Source organism: Mustela nigripes, chromosome 4, assembly GCF_022355385.1.
Source record: "Mustela nigripes isolate SB6536 chromosome 4, MUSNIG.SB6536, whole genome shotgun sequence".
Lineage (NCBI taxonomy): Eukaryota > Metazoa > Chordata > Mammalia > Carnivora > Mustelidae > Mustela > Mustela nigripes.
Window position 1 is genome coordinate 7,213,932 of NC_081560.1, and position 16,597 is coordinate 7,230,528.

Below are 16,597 nucleotides of genomic sequence, written 5' to 3' on the forward strand. Positions count from 1 at the left end.
AGCCTCTGCCTTCGGCTCAGGTCATGATCTCAGGGTCCTGGGACTGAGCCCCGCATCGGGCTCTCTGCTCAGCGGGGAGCCTGCTTCCCCCTCTCTCTCTCTGCCTGCCTCTCTGCCTGCTTGTGATCTCTCTCTGTGTCAAATAAATAAATAAAATCTTAAAAAAAAAAAAAAGAAACTAGTAATAATAGTATTTACTTTGCGAGAGGTGAACGAAGCTTGTGGCGCACTTGACCTTGAAGTGTGGTCCAGGACATTGGCTCCTGAGGCGGGCTTGCAGAAATGGGAACAAGGAACACATTTTCTGTGTTTTCATTCCTGCTCTTTGGACTGTACATTTTTTACTCTAAACTTTTTGGATACAAAAAAAAGGACCATTCTATTCACACACAGATTTGGGTGTGCTTTCTGTCCGGAATTCCATTTCCCTCCTCGCAGACCACAAGTGCGGATTTTCTCCCTGCTCTCCCAAGGACGCAGCGGTTCGGATGGCACTGGGATGGTTCACTCACGATTCTGGAATACGGACGGGGTGGGGACCAGCTGACCCAAAAAGCTCTATCATAGAGTTTGGGGAAGTTGGGCTGTTTTCTAGGGCCGCTAGCCAGGCCTAGTTCAGACAATGGTCATAGCGCTCTGTCCTCGGTCACTTCTCAATCCGTTTAAGAAACCTCCACTGGTCCAGGAGCTCAAGTGCCAGCTCAGGAGGAGTTTCCTGACAAAGCGCTGGAGGAGGGGGAGCCTGCAGGCTCTGGGGCTCCCACTGGCTGAGTCCTGAGGACAGCGCTCCTGCTTCTCCTGTCTCCAGCCAGGCAGGCTCTCCGCAAGCACAGAAGATCCTTTCCGGTTCTCAAAGTGCCACTTAGGAGACTGAATCTTCTCAAACCTTCCGAAGCAGCTTCCAGCTCTCCCGAACTCTGACCTCCTCCTGAAACAACTGCCCAGCAGAGCGTCACGCTCCGGCCGGGGCCCGGCTTGCCTCAAACCTGCTCCTCCAGCAGCCACCTGCCTTGAATAGCCGGCCTGGCTCTCCGCAGCGGCTCACCCTCGCCAGCTTCTGGACCGTGCCCCGGGCTGGCCGCTGGCCGCAGGCTGATGGCCCAGCAGCCACCCGCCCCTTCCTAGTCCTGATGCTGCTGCTGCAGCTGCCAGGGCTCCCAGCTCCCCGGATGTCCCCGTGCCAGAGAGGACTCTGGCTCAGTCCAGCCTGGCATTGTTCATGCCTTGATAATGACCTTGAGCACGTTTGCTATTCTCCGCCTCCTAAGAAAAATATGGCCCTTTGGCTGCCATGGGGGATGGAGGTCTGAGCACCTGGGCTGGTTGAAGCTACGGATCACCAGGCAGTTTAAGTGTCTCTGCTGGGCCATCCCAGAAGCTCATCATATGCTCATGGCTCACGCTGGATGGAAAACACGAGAAGATTTCACGCACTGTGCCGATAAGTATCAGCGACTGCTTCTTTCTTCCCGCGTCCTTTTTCATGGTGAAGTTTGTTACTTTTTCACTAAAGCAGAATCGTAGCTGTAATAATCATTCTCACAGTAATGAGAGTTGCTGCCGAAACCCCTGTGTGTTAATCCTCTTTCGATGACAGCTTCTGATTATATTCTCGATGCAGAGCGAGGGGGACTGTTCTCACTGTTTCTCCAGTTACTTTGAGAAAGGAGGCATGAGCCTGGCCTTCCCTCAGAGCCCACTCTGTGTGCAAAGCGAAGAAGGACTTCCTGTCCCTTTCAGCGATAGGTTGAGTCCAAGCCTCTCCTTTCTAGAACGGAGAAGGAGCTCTTAGGGAAGCTCTGCCCTGTGTCTCACCTGGGATACTGACACCCGTGTGATGTGTTCACACGGCCGCTTGCTGGCGTCCTGGCTGACCGAGAACATTCCAGAGCCCCTGTTTGCTGCTCCTGTTCTGGGACCACCGTGCAGCCCGATTCCGGATATCGAGGAGCAGACGTTTACGCAGGGGAGATCTGCTTCAGGGTGTGTGGGGTAAAGGATCACAGAGAGGGTCAGGGCTTTAGGAACAAAGAAAGGAGCCGGCTGGAGGCAGGTTCTGTGGGAGGCAGTGAGGGTTACATGGAGGAAGAAAGCTAAGGAAGTAAAGCAAAGATAAAGAAATAACTCAAAAGTTCATGAGTCTGATTCCACACCGGGCTTTCCAGAGCACTTCTCCTGGACGGATTCAATCCCCCCTGAGACATGCGAACTGTATCCCTATTTTACATGGAAATACTGAGTAATAACCTGCCTGTGGTCCCTCAGCGGCTCAGTGGCAGAGACGGGATTCAAAGCCCACGTTAACCACACGGCACTGTGGCAGGGATGACCGCTCGGCACCTGTGGCTGAAGTTGGAGGAAATTCTGGAGACCAACAAACCCAGATCCTTTATTAGATGGAACTCGAGACTCAAGAGGTAGAGTGGGGACACTTGGTCAGGGCAGAGCTTCTTAGGAAAACAGAAGTCAGAAGAGTCTTGGGATAGCTGCCTGTAGGATCTCAGAGCTGCTGCACTGATCTTCGTTCTGGAAACAAGCCCTCCTCCCCACCACCCCTGGAGAGGACATGAGTTGCAGAACAATTATTTTTCCATGCTGGTACACAATAGTTTGTGTCTGGAAGATGCGTCTGATGCCCACCTCTGAGACAAAAGGAAATGAGAAGCTTGGATGTGGACCTCCTTGTTTTTGTCAAGGGAAAAGCGGCTGCTGACTCATCATGGCAGCCTCTGTTCGGAAGCTTTGTTCCCAGGTCACCAGGGCTTTCATAATTGTTAAATTCAAAGAATATTTCTTCCAGTCTGATTTTATGCAGGGCGCTTGATATTACTTGGCAGTAATGAACAGAGCATTTCATGGAATGCTTTCCTCTTCTAGATTCTTCCGGGCTTATTCCCTCCCGTTCCCTTCAGTCTTCTTCCTGAGATGCTATTTTTCTGCCTGTCTCTTCACTGTTCTGCCAAGTTCTGACCTCAGCCTTCTACTGTTTTCTTCCTCTAAGTTGTTCTTGTGTAAACAAATCAGAACTCCAAGACCATAATAAATGCTTCCCTATCTCTTTCCATTTACAACTTTATTGGGTCTCCAAAATTTCTGGCTAGAGGGCGTGGAAAGAAAGGGATAGGAAGAAAGTGGGAGCCTGTCTCTACCTGGGGATAAGCTCAGAAAAAGAAGAAACTCAGGTCAGTTAGGGTCACCTGTTATGACGAAAACCAGGTAGAATTTAATCAGCATGCTTGAGATGGATAGGGTTGAGAAAAGCAAAACTCGTCTAGGTAATCTGGACAAGATGGACTGATAGAATGAAATTTGCTCACAATATTCAGCAGGAATCAGCGGGCCTGATATGTAATTAATAAAAAATAATTTAAAAAGTAATTTAAAAATATACGCTTTAAAAAGCGTATATTTTGAGAACTACAACATGAGGGCAGGATTTGGAAGGGGCTGGGTTCTAGTTGGGGTCGAGAGGAGTATTTTATCTCAAAATCGATGGCTCTTTCATAGCCCCCAATGACACGGCTTGTTAACAAGTCAGTCTTACTTCCAAAGCTAACTAAGTGAACACATTTGTAGGCTGCCCATATTGCACCGAAGGAGCTGACATCCAATTTTTGTGACTTTCTAATGTTCTTAAAGCATTCTAACACAATTATGAGAGATACCGTGGGGCTCTGGCCCTGGTTAAAATTAGCTGACCCTCAGTGAGGCTCCAGCGTGGGGTGACAGGTGGTAGGACTATGAACAACAATCAGGTCAAGTCTGGTTTTGCTTGGTCTGGGACGGCCACAGTTGACTGATTTGATCAATTAATTCCCAGAAGCTCAGAGAGGGGGTCTAAGGTGGCCATAGCCTGAACGTCCTTCAGACTTGCTCTCTTGTCATTCACCAGAGGAAAAATGGCTAATTCCCTAAAACATCAGTGTTCTGGAAAGCAAAATTTAATATTTCATCATAGAAACAGGTACTAATTTGAAGTAACATTAGCTTCAGCTGGAAGATGTCAAAGGCAGAGACCAAACGGTGAGGCGAGGTATACTTCTTGCAAAGGATGTTTAACTCCTGCTCTGTTTACATTTCTCAGTGTTGAGCTCTTTCTCATGTAAAGACAGTACGCAGGGAGGAGTTCACATCTTTCTCTGCCTAGAACCTTGAGGATGAGCAGACAAAGGAATAATGGGTTTCTCCTCACCATTGTAAGCAAACCTGAGCGTGGGGAGCTCATTTCCTTCTCTTTCTCCCTCTTTCCTTCCTCACAGTTACAAGTGTCCTAAATTACTGAAGACTTTTATACAGTTCTAAAACCACAGACCTAACACTGCCCAGATCAGAGACCTCCGCGATACCCCAGCCTCCCCTCTGATCCTGCAGCTGAGGACCACAAGCTCTGGAGAGAGCAGAGCGTGGGGCCAGATTTAGGTTACCCGAGTCATCTTCCTTGTTCCATTCTGTCTTGATGGAGACCACACGAAGCCTAGACTCTTACTTTTGGAAAGACCTCTATCAAAACATTCCAGAGACCTTTATTTATTTATTTTTTTTCCATTGTCAAGGTTATTAAAACCAACAGGGGGAAGGCGCAGGAAGCCTGGGTGGCTGAGTCGGTCAAGCACCGCCTCTTGGTTTTGGCTCAGGTCATGGTCTCAGGGTTGTGGATGGAGCCCCACATCCCCATGATGGAGCCCCGCATCTCCGCACTCAGCAGGGAGTCTGCTGGAGATACTCTCTCCTCTGTCCCTCCCCCGACTCACCGACACACCCGCTCTCTCTCTCCCAATAAATAAATAAAATCTTAGAACAACGACAACCACAACAGAGGGAAGTCACAAAGGCCTTTCCTTCTGTTACTCACCAACAAAGAGCTGGCTGTAGAGCTCCAGGCGCGTGTGACCTTCCGTGGGTGCCTTGCGGATCTGCTGCGGCAGCCGATCCACCTGTAAGCTGGCTTGCTTGACATTCCTCTCCGCGGTGACCCGGTGCCACTGGTCGTCATTTAGAGGGGAGGGCGACCGCACCACAATCTCCACCGGCCCATTTCCAACATCAAACGAAAAGGATACTTCGGTGGCAGCTGCAGGAGCAGAAAGCACAAGAGGCCCGTGAGTAGCTTCCTCATAGCAGTGATTTTGAGAGGAAAAAACAAAGCTGGGAGAGAGAAAGAATCTACGCCCATCATTCGCTACCAAAGTTCAACGGCAAAATCATTTGAGGAAGGCTAAAACACCAATCCGCTCTAACTGTATTTCCTCCGAGGGGAGAGAAATAGATGTGGATCGGGGACCAGGAATACATTCATTTTCTTACTCAACCTTTAGAAGCTTGTCCAGAGGTTACCATCACGGACCCTCTCCAGATAAGCAAACCCAGCCCTGGAGAAGTTAAGCACGTGCACAGTGTCTTACGCTCAGTGGGCAGGGGACCCCAGCTTGTCAGGCCTCCAAGCCCCGGAGCTGGTGATCACACACAATGTCACTCTTTGAGTGAGCTTTGAGAGCTTTCTGGAACACCCATGTCCTGCTCCCTCTGCAGGGGTTCTGGTTCGGTGGGTCTGGCAGAGAGCACTGGTGATTTCTAAAAGGTGCTTGGGAAATACTAATATATAGCTAGAGTTGAGAGCTATTGCTTGGGGAGAGCTTACGAGACTCTATTTTATTAACATAGTCCTTGCAGTTCCTCTTGAAAGCTAGGGAGCTGCGAGTGTTGAGGCGATGGAGGTGACCTGCATCTCTTTTGGGCCACTGTGGCTATCCACGAGGTGCCTCAAGATTCCTGCAGAACAGCCCCTCCCCTGCACCATTGACTGTGCAGCTCGGCCTCTCTCCATCCGGAATGCCGGATCCCTCTGGTATCCTACCCTCCAGCACTGACCACATAGCGTTTTTTCCATAGACCTGCTCAAAGTCCGTAATAAATCACCTTTCAACAAGAGAACAGTGCATTAGGGTGGTTTGCTCTGGCAGCTTTCATCGTAAGGAGCTTTTCTACTTCACATTTTAGGTTTTAATTTCCTCAGTGGCCACCTAACACTTTATAAACGTGCTTTTTGAATGTGTATTTTTTTCTTGCAATTGGCAGGAGAGGCCGCTGAGCAGGAACGCGGCGCCGGGGTCCCGGCTCCTCCGGCTTGGTGAGCTTTTCTGGACAGGAAAGACACGGCCGGCGAGTGGATTTCCCAACGTCACTTATAAAGAGATTCAGCCCCTTTATCTATCCACTAAGCCTTCTGCCTAATCTCTAAGCAGTTTAATTAAATATCTGTCATTTTTTCCCAGGCTAATGGAAAATTCAGCTTCTTCAGACCGGTACCATTTTGAGACGGTGTCGCAAGCAATCAAACTTCTAATTTAAAAACCGCAGTGGGCTGGATTCTCGCCGGACCCGGACTGTTCCTTGCCTCTGGGTCAGGCTCCTCTGAAAGCTGCATTAACTTTATTAAGCTGGAGGGATTTTAGACACAGCGCTCAATTTAATCAACCCAATTGTACCAAGGAATTTTGATCCTTTATGTCATTAGAAAGAGAAGTTTAATTTTAACACCTGTGGTGAAGCTACACGTATTTCCGTAGAGCATCTCCTCTCTATTGGGGCTCATGCCTTCAGGGGTCACCGTGACTCAGTGGGGGCCGGTGACCTTCATGAAAGTTTCTATGGGAAGACCAGAAGGCAGGTTGACAATCTTAAGACTCTCGGACTGAACGATCTTTCCCTGTATTTTCTGGCAGAGTCAGTGGAGAAAAGTTGCCTCCAGTGTTAAGACTGAATCTGTTGTGCTCCTGTATGCTACGTTTTAGCAGATGCATTTTGAAATGTAAGTTGTCAGAAGATCAAGAGCGCATGGGTTCCTGAGCTAAGTAGGAAAGATTGTTTCATTTTAAAGGCATCAACAACCATCAGGGAAATAGAATTTGGGGATAAATTGAGTTTAACCCTAAGGTTTGACTTGGAAAGGTGAATGCTGCTCTCACTTCCTCCCCTCGTCTCTTGCTGCTATGATGAGTTTTTGTCGAGGTCCTTAAAATGTCACCATTTGGAGAAACTCTGAGTACCAACAGTTAAGTAGGAAATGTTCAAGTTTTTTCTCTGCTTGGCACACTAGAGCCCGTGTTTCCTCCTGTGCACATGGTCTTCTTAACACCAACACTTCGCTCCAGAGAAGGAAAAGACATCTCCAGGGTCCTGCTGTAGCTCCGCCCCCAGGCGCAGTAAGAGGCAGTCAAGGTCAAAGGCCTCTGAGAGCAGATTCCTCCGTAAAGGGTCTCTACTCAAGCTCTGGCATAGAAATATTCACATTTGTGGACATTCCTTCTCTTGCTTCCCGAGGAAGGGGCCGTGGGTCCCGTGTGTGTGCAAAGGAAAGGGCTCCTTTTCGTCAGTCACTCAGTGTCAGCTCCCCTGACTCTGCTAAGGGATGCCTTTGAGAATCCATCTCCCCGTCAAACGGCAAGTGTGTTTTAAAAGCTTCTAAAGTTCAGTTTGTGGCTGATTGCTCTTGCTCTTCTGGGTGAGAGGAGCTGACATTTAAAAAGAGATAATTACAGAGAGAGTCAGGGAGCGAATAAAAGGGAGGCAGCATCAAAGACACGAGAGCCAATGACACTGTCCTTACTTAATGTGGGTCTCCAGTCGGAGGCTGCAGAGTTGCCCTGTTTCTGCCAGTAAGGCAGGGCACTTCTTACATACTGAAAGCAATCTTATTTCCAGAAATAAGTATTTGAGGACAGAATGGGATGCATTGAATGTTACTCCCTGGAAAGAAGACTGTAGCCAGCATGGATGGTTGTCTTTCTATTAGCATCAAGAACTGGGAAGCGCGAGAGCTTTCCCCGGCTAACTGACAACGTAGTCTCCCATGGTTTCACGGGTGCTGGCGGAAGACAGAAGCCTCCTGGGTCCGAGACAAAACACCTTATTATTCACGGCACGGCAGGCAGCGTGGGCTTTGGGTCCACATGGATTTCTCTTGTCGCCCAAGTTCCACGTGAAGCAGCCCAGATGGACGCTGCAGGGAGTTGATGTCACAGATGAGGGACCTGAACTTAAGAAACCCCACTCCTTTAAAGGGGCAGTTAGCAAACTAGCTCAATTTTTGCCCTGCGGAGAGACGTTAGCTTCATTACCCTGGTTGGGAAAGAAATCTACCTCTGTCTTCCAAGACTGTGGGCTGCCCTCACATCCTTGGAGAGGTCTGAACAAAGCAATTGATGCCTCTTTCTCAGAAGACAAGCAGAAACTGGGAAGACCCATGGGGAATGATCCTCCAATAAATGGCCACAATCCCTTTTCCAGTTTTGTCCAGAAATCTCTGTACCCCCACAGAATCATGAGCTTCAGGTACGGATGGCCCTACTCTAGACCCAGAACATGAATCTGGATTTGTCAAATCAAATATGGAAACCTCACACTCCTTACCAGTCACCTACTTAGGATGGGACATATCATTCCCTCCTGCCTAACAGGATATGAGGAGAGTCTTTAGGGTTCTTTTGGGACAAATTTCTTAGCTCAGAGGAGAAGAGACAGTCAGCCTCTTTGTACCCCTTCCTCTTGGGTGGAGGTCGTGGCTCTTAATGTTGCTGGGGCCATCTTGTAACCAGACATGCAGAGGAAAACAGAGAGGGTGATGGGATAAACTTGGGTCCTTGGAGATGTTCAGCCCTTAAGTTATTCCCAGAGCCTCTCAACACTTTTCGTGTGAGACACTGACTATTCTTTGAGTCATTTTTTATTACAGCTGAAAGCATGCTCACCACTGCAGGGAATGGTTTGGGAATCAGTAGATGTGACCTCGGGCTGTAGCCCTGCCTTTTCACCTTTTGGGTCTCAGTGGACTGGTGTCTGAAATGAGGATTACGTTTACAGTTTTCCAAGACTTTCTGTGTCCTAATCTCTAGCATCCCTTTGCATGGCAACATTCTGTGATGTAATTTGCAAGAGATTCTAAGAGAAATAATAATCTTACTGGTAAGATTAGCTTACCAGTAAGCTAATCTTACTGGTAATTTTAGATATCGAATCCTTACAGGGTGAAAAGATTACATGATAAGAGAAATGCGCAAGGTGGCGTACTGGCATCAAGAAAGATCAAGAAAGGAGAGATGGGGGAAAGGCCCTTTGACTCAGTCTGATTCACGACTCCATCTGAGGGACTCAGAGCCATCAAGGGGACAGAACCACACACAGCTCTGGGGCCCACCCCCCCACCCCATCCCTTTTCATTTCCAGCAGGAGGAGCTATTTGCTCTCATTCTAACTCAGCAAGTTTTTGACAAACCACCTCCAAGCTTCACGTCCTGAGGGACCAATTTAACAACTGGCCAGAAGAGCAGACTCTTGGGCTCTCAGTTCTCCCAGCAGGTGAGGTAACCCCTTAGGCATTAGGTCATTCAATATGGGACAGGTAAAGGGAAAAGACAAGGCCGGGTATACACCGTGGCTTGCTGAGAAGACTGGCTAATGCTGTTGCAATTTTGATGAGGATTTGTTTGTTCCTTCTTGAAACGGAGCTTAAGGATTGGTAGGGTTATTCCACACAAAATATTGTTTGACCCATACAACGAAACCGGTAATAGGCAGACCAGATATTTTAGCCTCATTCTACAGTGGAGAATGTTGTGGGTATATTTTCTTCTTTTTTTAGGAAGGAAGGGCTAAATGGTGGACATCAGGAGACCAAAGGATTTAGGCAACATGAGAGGGTCACAAGAAGAGGCAGGCAGATGGCAAATAAGGTCCCTGCGAGAATCAGAGACATGAGGGAAAGAAGGAAGGAGCGGGGGGGTGGTGGTGGTGGTGGTGATGGTGGTGGTGGTGATGGTGGTGGTGGTGGTGATGGTGGTGGTGGTGATGGTGGTGGTGGTGGTGGTGGTGGTGGTGATGGTGGTGGTGGTGGTGGTGGTGGTGATGGTGATGGTAGTGATGGTGGTGGTGGTGGTGGTGGTGATGGTGATGGTGGTGATGGTAGTGGAATATCTCTGCTCTTATCTAAGGCGGGGCTCCATCCGTAGCCCTGAGGCTCTCCATCCTTTCTTCCCTACACAAGGACTTCGGCGGCGCCAGCAAGCTTCCCTTCTCTTCTGCAACAGCAGTCATTAGCGTTCTGTTGATTCACTCCCACATGAACATCTGAGCAGCCGCCACAACTACAAAACACTTCTCTTGACCTTATTTCTATTTCTTTGCTCTCTTTAGTTGCCACATTCCTTGAAAGAGCTTCCTGTAGTGTCTGTATCTGCTTCTGCTCCTCTTAGTCTTCCTTTAACCTCATCACCTAAGGCTTTCTTGCGCACTACATTGTGAACTGGTTCCTGCCCCGGGGCCTTAGCACTTACTGTTACCCAAATAACTCAGTGTCTGCTTTACCCAAATAATTATGTGTCTGCTCTTTTACCCTTCTGCTCACATGTCATCGTATTAGAAATTCCTTCCCTAAACCTTCCATGTCAAATAGTGAATCCCTCGCTCAGCTGCCTTTTCTCCTCTTTCCTGATTTTTTTTTTTTTTTTTTTTTTGGACCTGTGTAGCATGCATTTTATCACCAATCACCATCTGGCACAATATACACGTGCTCCTGGCCTCACTAAACAGAGGTGTTTTCCATTTTGTTCATTCATTAGATCCTCAGCACCTAGAACAATGCCTGGCGCAGACTAGGCACAGTTTGTGAATAAATGAATCGATGAACAGAAACACTCCTGCTGAGGAGGCCAAACTATTATAATATAGATGCTCTGAGCAAGGAAACCCACACATTTTCCAAAGGCAAACCAGAATTTAGGAGACAGGCATACATAAGGAATGGCATCTTCTATTCTACAAGCATCTGTCTCGAGAGCAGAAAGTAGGAATGTGGATCTTCTCAGTCTAGGATCAGGATACGCTGGTGACATCAGCTAGAAACAAACTATGCTAAAGGTTGTTTCCAAATATATGACACCTGAGGATCAAAGGCTTATCCAGGATAAACTCAGCAGTATCCTCAGAAGCATGTTTCGAAGGCTCCCGTCACAGAGATTCTCATGCAGTAAGTTGCGGCAGGACCTTGGAGTTTGCATTTTGTCAACGCCAGGTGTCCCTGATGAAAACGGTCCTGGAATTCTGCTTTGATCACCAAGTGCCTTTCTTGCAGCAAGGTCCCAAGAATCAAAGTTTATTTCCTGGCCATCCAAAGAAAGACGTTCAAGACTGTACAGTAAAGAGTTTAACTTTGCTTAAAGAGAGATCCCCACGCGGCCCCTGGCTTTGGAAGAGCAGTATCTAAACCCTTGAAATGTTGTGCCTGCTAGGAGTGTCTTTGTTCACCCGAGAGTCATGCCTGATAGTGTCATGGTGTGATTTAGCATAGGGCTGACGGTCAGTGCGGTGGGAGGGGAAGGTGTGGTGCACATAGTTCAGTGGCCCAGGGGGCTGGAGACAGAGGCCAGTCATGCGGGCAGTCAAGCATGCTACAGATCGGAGCCCGAATAAAGATTCTGAACACCGAGTCTCAGGGGAGCTGCCCCGCTTGGCGGTACCCCACACGTTCTGTCACTGCCAATGCCAGGGAGGTGACGGGTCTGTGACTCTGCAGGGAGAGCACACCCGGAAACTCAGCATCTGGCCTGTCGCGTGGCTCCTGCCCTGTGCGCTCCTGTGTCTAAGCTCTCCTTTTTCTCTGTGATGACCGTAACCCCCAGCACAGCAGCCTTCCACGAGTTCCGCGAGTCTTCTAGGAGCTGTCGGACTGAGGGTGGGTTCGATGACCCCCTGAACATGCAGTGGGCGTCCGAGGTGCATGCAGCCCCTCATGGTATGTGGTCCTTCGAAGCTTGCCATTGGATTCTCGGCGAAAACCAAACAGCCAGTTGGGTTTCAAAGTATGCGATTGAGTGCAATCAGGTTGAGGCCAGAGGAGTTCGAGGATGGGTTCTAAGCTCCACGCTCGCCCTCGCAGCCCGGAAAGGAAGCCGAGGCTGTGAGATGCTGACATCCAGTTATAACTAAGCACAGAGGGCTCATTTTTCTAATCACTCTGCACTGCCTTTCATATTAATGTACAGGAAATTAAAAAAAAAAAACATTTTTCTTTGTAGTAGTCATAGTGTGTGAATAGAGAAATTTTTAGAGCCAAATATGCATATTCACACCCTAACACTTAGTGTTAAACACATCTGAAAACGAACACTGAGAAGGAAAGTTTATTTGAAGTCTTTTGGAAATTCTTCAAGGAAATGCCTGCAGCTTAAGAATCAATGTTCTGAACTCATTTTAGAACTTCTGGTATCTTGATAACCTCTTGAGTATGAGAAGTATTTCTCTTTATGCATCTTGGCCTTTAAGCTTTTTATTACGGTTAAAAAATAACTTCACAAACAAAGACATCCACAGAGAAAAGGAAGCAAAAGGGAGTGACCACGGGCCATGCAAAAAACAGAGAGCGTCTTTAAAATGCAAAGCCTTTCTAATTTTAGTTTTCTCCATGCATTTAACTGCCTTCTGAGAATAACTTCTTGAATATTAATGGACCTATATGACTGAAAAAGGAAAAAGACAAAAATCTTTCGAAAATAACATGTGGTATGAAACAGGACCTGTCCTTAGCAAGGGACGCATCAACAGGTTTTAAATATCCTTGTGTTTGGAACGAGGGGAGATTTGTGTGCTGGGCAGAGAGTGCCCAGTTTGGAAAAAGAGATGAAAGTCCCAGATGGTGACTGTGGGGGTAGGGTATTTGTGATAAAAGGAAATGTAGAAGCTGGACCAGGGGTAATTTATGGGGTTGCTTTCAGGTGATGTCAGAGAGAGCAGGTGCTTTGAGATGTGCGGCTTTGGAGGGGTCAAGGAGAATGGGCTGTGAGATGTGACGTCCAAAGGAGGAAATACGACCGTATGCTGAAACAGCTAGAATCGGAACAAAGCCGACAGGTGTAAACTTGAACCACCCTGGAACATACAAGGAGACAACATACCAGCTGATTAGTGAATTGGGGCTTCTAAATGGCTGGGTGGTGGATAGCTCTGCCTGTTTGTACACTGATAATGAGGAAAAGCCACCAACGTGACCACAGGAGGGAGGATGAGGCTGCGGAAGAGGGCTGCTGGTGGGGGCTGGGAACCCATCTCTCAGAGTCAGACTGACAAGGGGACATCTGTGTTCTGGTTGCCACGGACTGAGTTGCAGCCCAGACTGTAGGTCTTAGCACAGGCACTGTTTGTCTCTCTCTGTTTTGTGCCAAATTGTTTCCTATCCAGCATAACCTTTCAATGCTGCATTGGCATGACTTCAGACGAAGTCTCTCTCTTAAAAAAAAAAAAAAAAATATCAAATAAAGATTCTAGATTCTACACACTATGGACACAGAATATAAAAAGAGATTCATTGTGTTCTCCATGACAACACCAGATGCACCTCAACCACAGTGTATTTACAGGCAGGGAATGGAGAAAAGGGGAAACTACGTCACAGGCTAACAGAGACTTTAAACGAGAATGTAGAGAGACAGGAAAGAATAGGAGAGCCACTGTTTATATAACAAGCTTTCTTAAAGTGTGAAAAACTTCTATTAAAGTTCCTTGGGCTCGCTGCAAGAGGCGCACAGCTGACCTAAATTATCTTGTTCATTTTCTCTGGCTATGATGACTAAAACTCATTCATTATCTTCTACGTAGCAGGAATATTAGAAACGAGGAAACTTGGGGTTGAATATTAAAAATACAGGATCACAGAATCCCAGGGTTGAAATTTCTCAGGATAAATGCTCTATCAATAGGGTAGAAGGGTAAACACACCCAAAAGTCATATATTTCCACCTCTGAAAAATGACTGGAAGTCACTTCATGGTGGCCCTTAGGACTGCGCCACCAAATTTCTGCTTGAACCAAGTAACAGTGCTTCCTCATATGGCAAGCTTCCCTTTCCCTTATTTCTGATGATAATAGCTGAAAACACAACCTTCCTGATTATACTGCATAAATAAATATTTGGGCTCCCTAAAGACTGCACAGAGAAAACCTGTAAGAATGCTTTTTTTAGGGTCAGTTTATACCAAGTTCAAATAACCACGTTTCCTTTTTTCATGATTTGCTGAGCAAATGGGAACATGGTTTCTCTCTAGAATCACTCCATTCAGGGCACGGCTGCAGGTGGGTTTGCGTGGCTGGTCAGACTCTGCCTAAGACTGGTTTCATGTACCCTCTAGAAGGTGAACAAGGTGTTGGAAGATGTACAGAACAAGCATGGAACAGGGTCCTGCTGGGCACATCCCTGTGTGGCCTTCCCAAATGAGGTCCTTCATTTTCATATGGGTTTGCTTCATGCTGTGATATATGAGTGAGCCCTAAACACATGGAAAGTATGGGGTTTACTGTCGTGTGGGATGATGGATTTGGGAATTCACAACGGGAAGCCAGTAGATCAGGACGTGAGAAAAATCTACCTTTTCAAAATGAAGCCCAACAATAAAGGATCATTGGTTAAATGAAACTCTTGGCAACCGAGACACTGTTTTCCAATCTTTTTATAACCCACACTTCCATTTGTTGACATAAAAATCTGATTATCATCTCCAGATTCTGATGTGCCCAGATATGGGAGGCTAGTGGGGAATAAAACATATTCCTGAGTATCTCAGATCAACACTCCACCAATTTTTTTTTTTTTTAGGATTTAATTATATATTTGAGAGAGAGCGAGAGAGAGCATGTGCACACACCCACATGAGTGTGCAAGTTGGGGGAGGGGCTGAAGGAGAGAATCTTAAGCAGATGCCCCACTGAGCACAGAGCCCGAGGGAGGACTCGAGCTCATGACCCATGAGATCATGACCTGAGCTAAACCAAGAGCTGGATGCTTAACGGATTGAGCCACCCAGGTATCCCCACCCCACAATAATTTTTTTGTTCATTACGTTCTGTAGATTACAGAACAAAACCAATAGCTTTTCTGTTTTGTTTTGTTCATATAAAATAACGGTTTTCCAAACTACACACACTCTCTTAGAGATTCTGATACAGTCTCTGTCCTCAGCCGAAAAAAGAAATCACTGTTGTAGAGTTTAAAAAAAAAGAAAAACTGACATGAAAATCTGCTTCTAAAATATCATTACATGAAACAAGTGGGTTTTGAACAGTATGCACCATATGATCTTATTTTTGTAAAAAATCCTATGTAAGCACATAGAAAAATGTTTAGAAATGGCACACCAAAAGAGTATTGGTAAGTATACTAGAATATGAGATTATAGCTGATTTTTTTGTTGTTGTTGTTTATTCTTTCTGCTTCCCTGGATTTTTAAATCATTTAACAATAAACCAACAATATTTGTATAATTTTTAAAAGTCACAATCTGATAATTTCCACTCTTTAACAAAGGTTGGTGACATTTTAAGCAACCCTATTCTATAATTTTAATGAGCATTTAATCAGAGAGATTCATCAAAATGCAAAGAATGGGATTTCATTTAAATATAGAAAATTAGAAGGAATTTAAAAGTGGATTGAAACATTCCTCCTTAGTTCTCTCCTATTTTTAAGATACCTGAGGAGATTAAAAAAGAGGGAGAGTGTGGTCAAACTGTACCATAAAATAATTTTGAACAAGGTATGAATTTTGTTCCTATTAAAAATGGCTAAAACAAGGGCATGCTATTTTTCAAAGTAAAATCCTCACAGGTCTGAAGTGCCCGCATGTTCCGTTGTTTAAACTAATGTATACAGGATTCGGAATGCAAGATGAGCATAATTCAGTGTTATAATTACACTTGACAGATATACACTGTTTCTATTATTCATTGGCTCTGGTTGCACTTACCCAGAAAGACCCTGCAGAATACTAAGTACCAACCACTCTTCCTGAGAAGTCATTTGGCATTCTCATCAGTTCTCATCACAGGAATCAAATGCAGAGATGCAGAAAACCAAATTTGATCATTTTAACACTATCCGCAAAAGCAAGTAAAATGAATAATTTCCCAAGAGGCGTTGGGGCCAGCTAGCTTTCTTTTGTCAAACTCTTAACACAGATATGTGGGCGGGTCATTACTCTAATGAAAAACATCTTTTAACTGGTCCCTGGGCTTTCACTATATTCTTTTCAATTCCTCAAATGCTCCACGATCTTCCTCCTCTACTTGCTTTTGCCTGTGCAAAATGCCTTTCTACGGAAAAATGCCTTTATATCCTTTATTTCCCTGTCATCCTCCAAGGCAGATCCAATGTTGCATCTCCTGGAACCTGCCTCTATGTGTTTAGGTAAGGTGAAAGCCGATTCCTTTTCACTGCCGCGGTGCCTGTGGCACACGCTGGTAATTTTTCATGAGAAGTTTATGTTTTCCCTTCCACAGTCACCTCCAAGAAGCCACCGTGCATCCAGGAGCTGCATTTTCCAGTCCTCTGAAATCTTGGTGGAGCCACGTGACCAGTTACCACCAATGGGATGAGAGCGGGAGCGTGTGTCACCTCTGGACCGGTGTGGATAGGAGACAAGGCTTCTCCACCCTGCCTTTCTCTGTCTGCCAGCTGGGCTTAGTAAAGCCAAGGCTCCATGAGATGGTGGCACCGCAGTGCAAAAGGAGCCTTGAGCTCAAGTCACCTTGTGCAAGAACTTCATAGAGCAGAGCACGA

General features: G+C 46.4%; 1 protein-coding gene across 1 annotated transcript in view; it reads right to left on the minus strand.

Annotated features, from left to right (window-relative positions):
* The window catches only part of CNTNAP2 (contactin associated protein 2), a 1,946,973-nt gene that overhangs the window by 208,447 nt on the left and 1,721,929 nt on the right, over positions 1-16,597 (minus strand). The window contains exon 17 of the mRNA XM_059396202.1: positions 4,853-5,071. Within this exon, the coding sequence (XP_059252185.1) occupies positions 4,853-5,071 (219 nt within the window). The remainder of the gene's footprint in view (positions 1-4,852; positions 5,072-16,597) is intronic.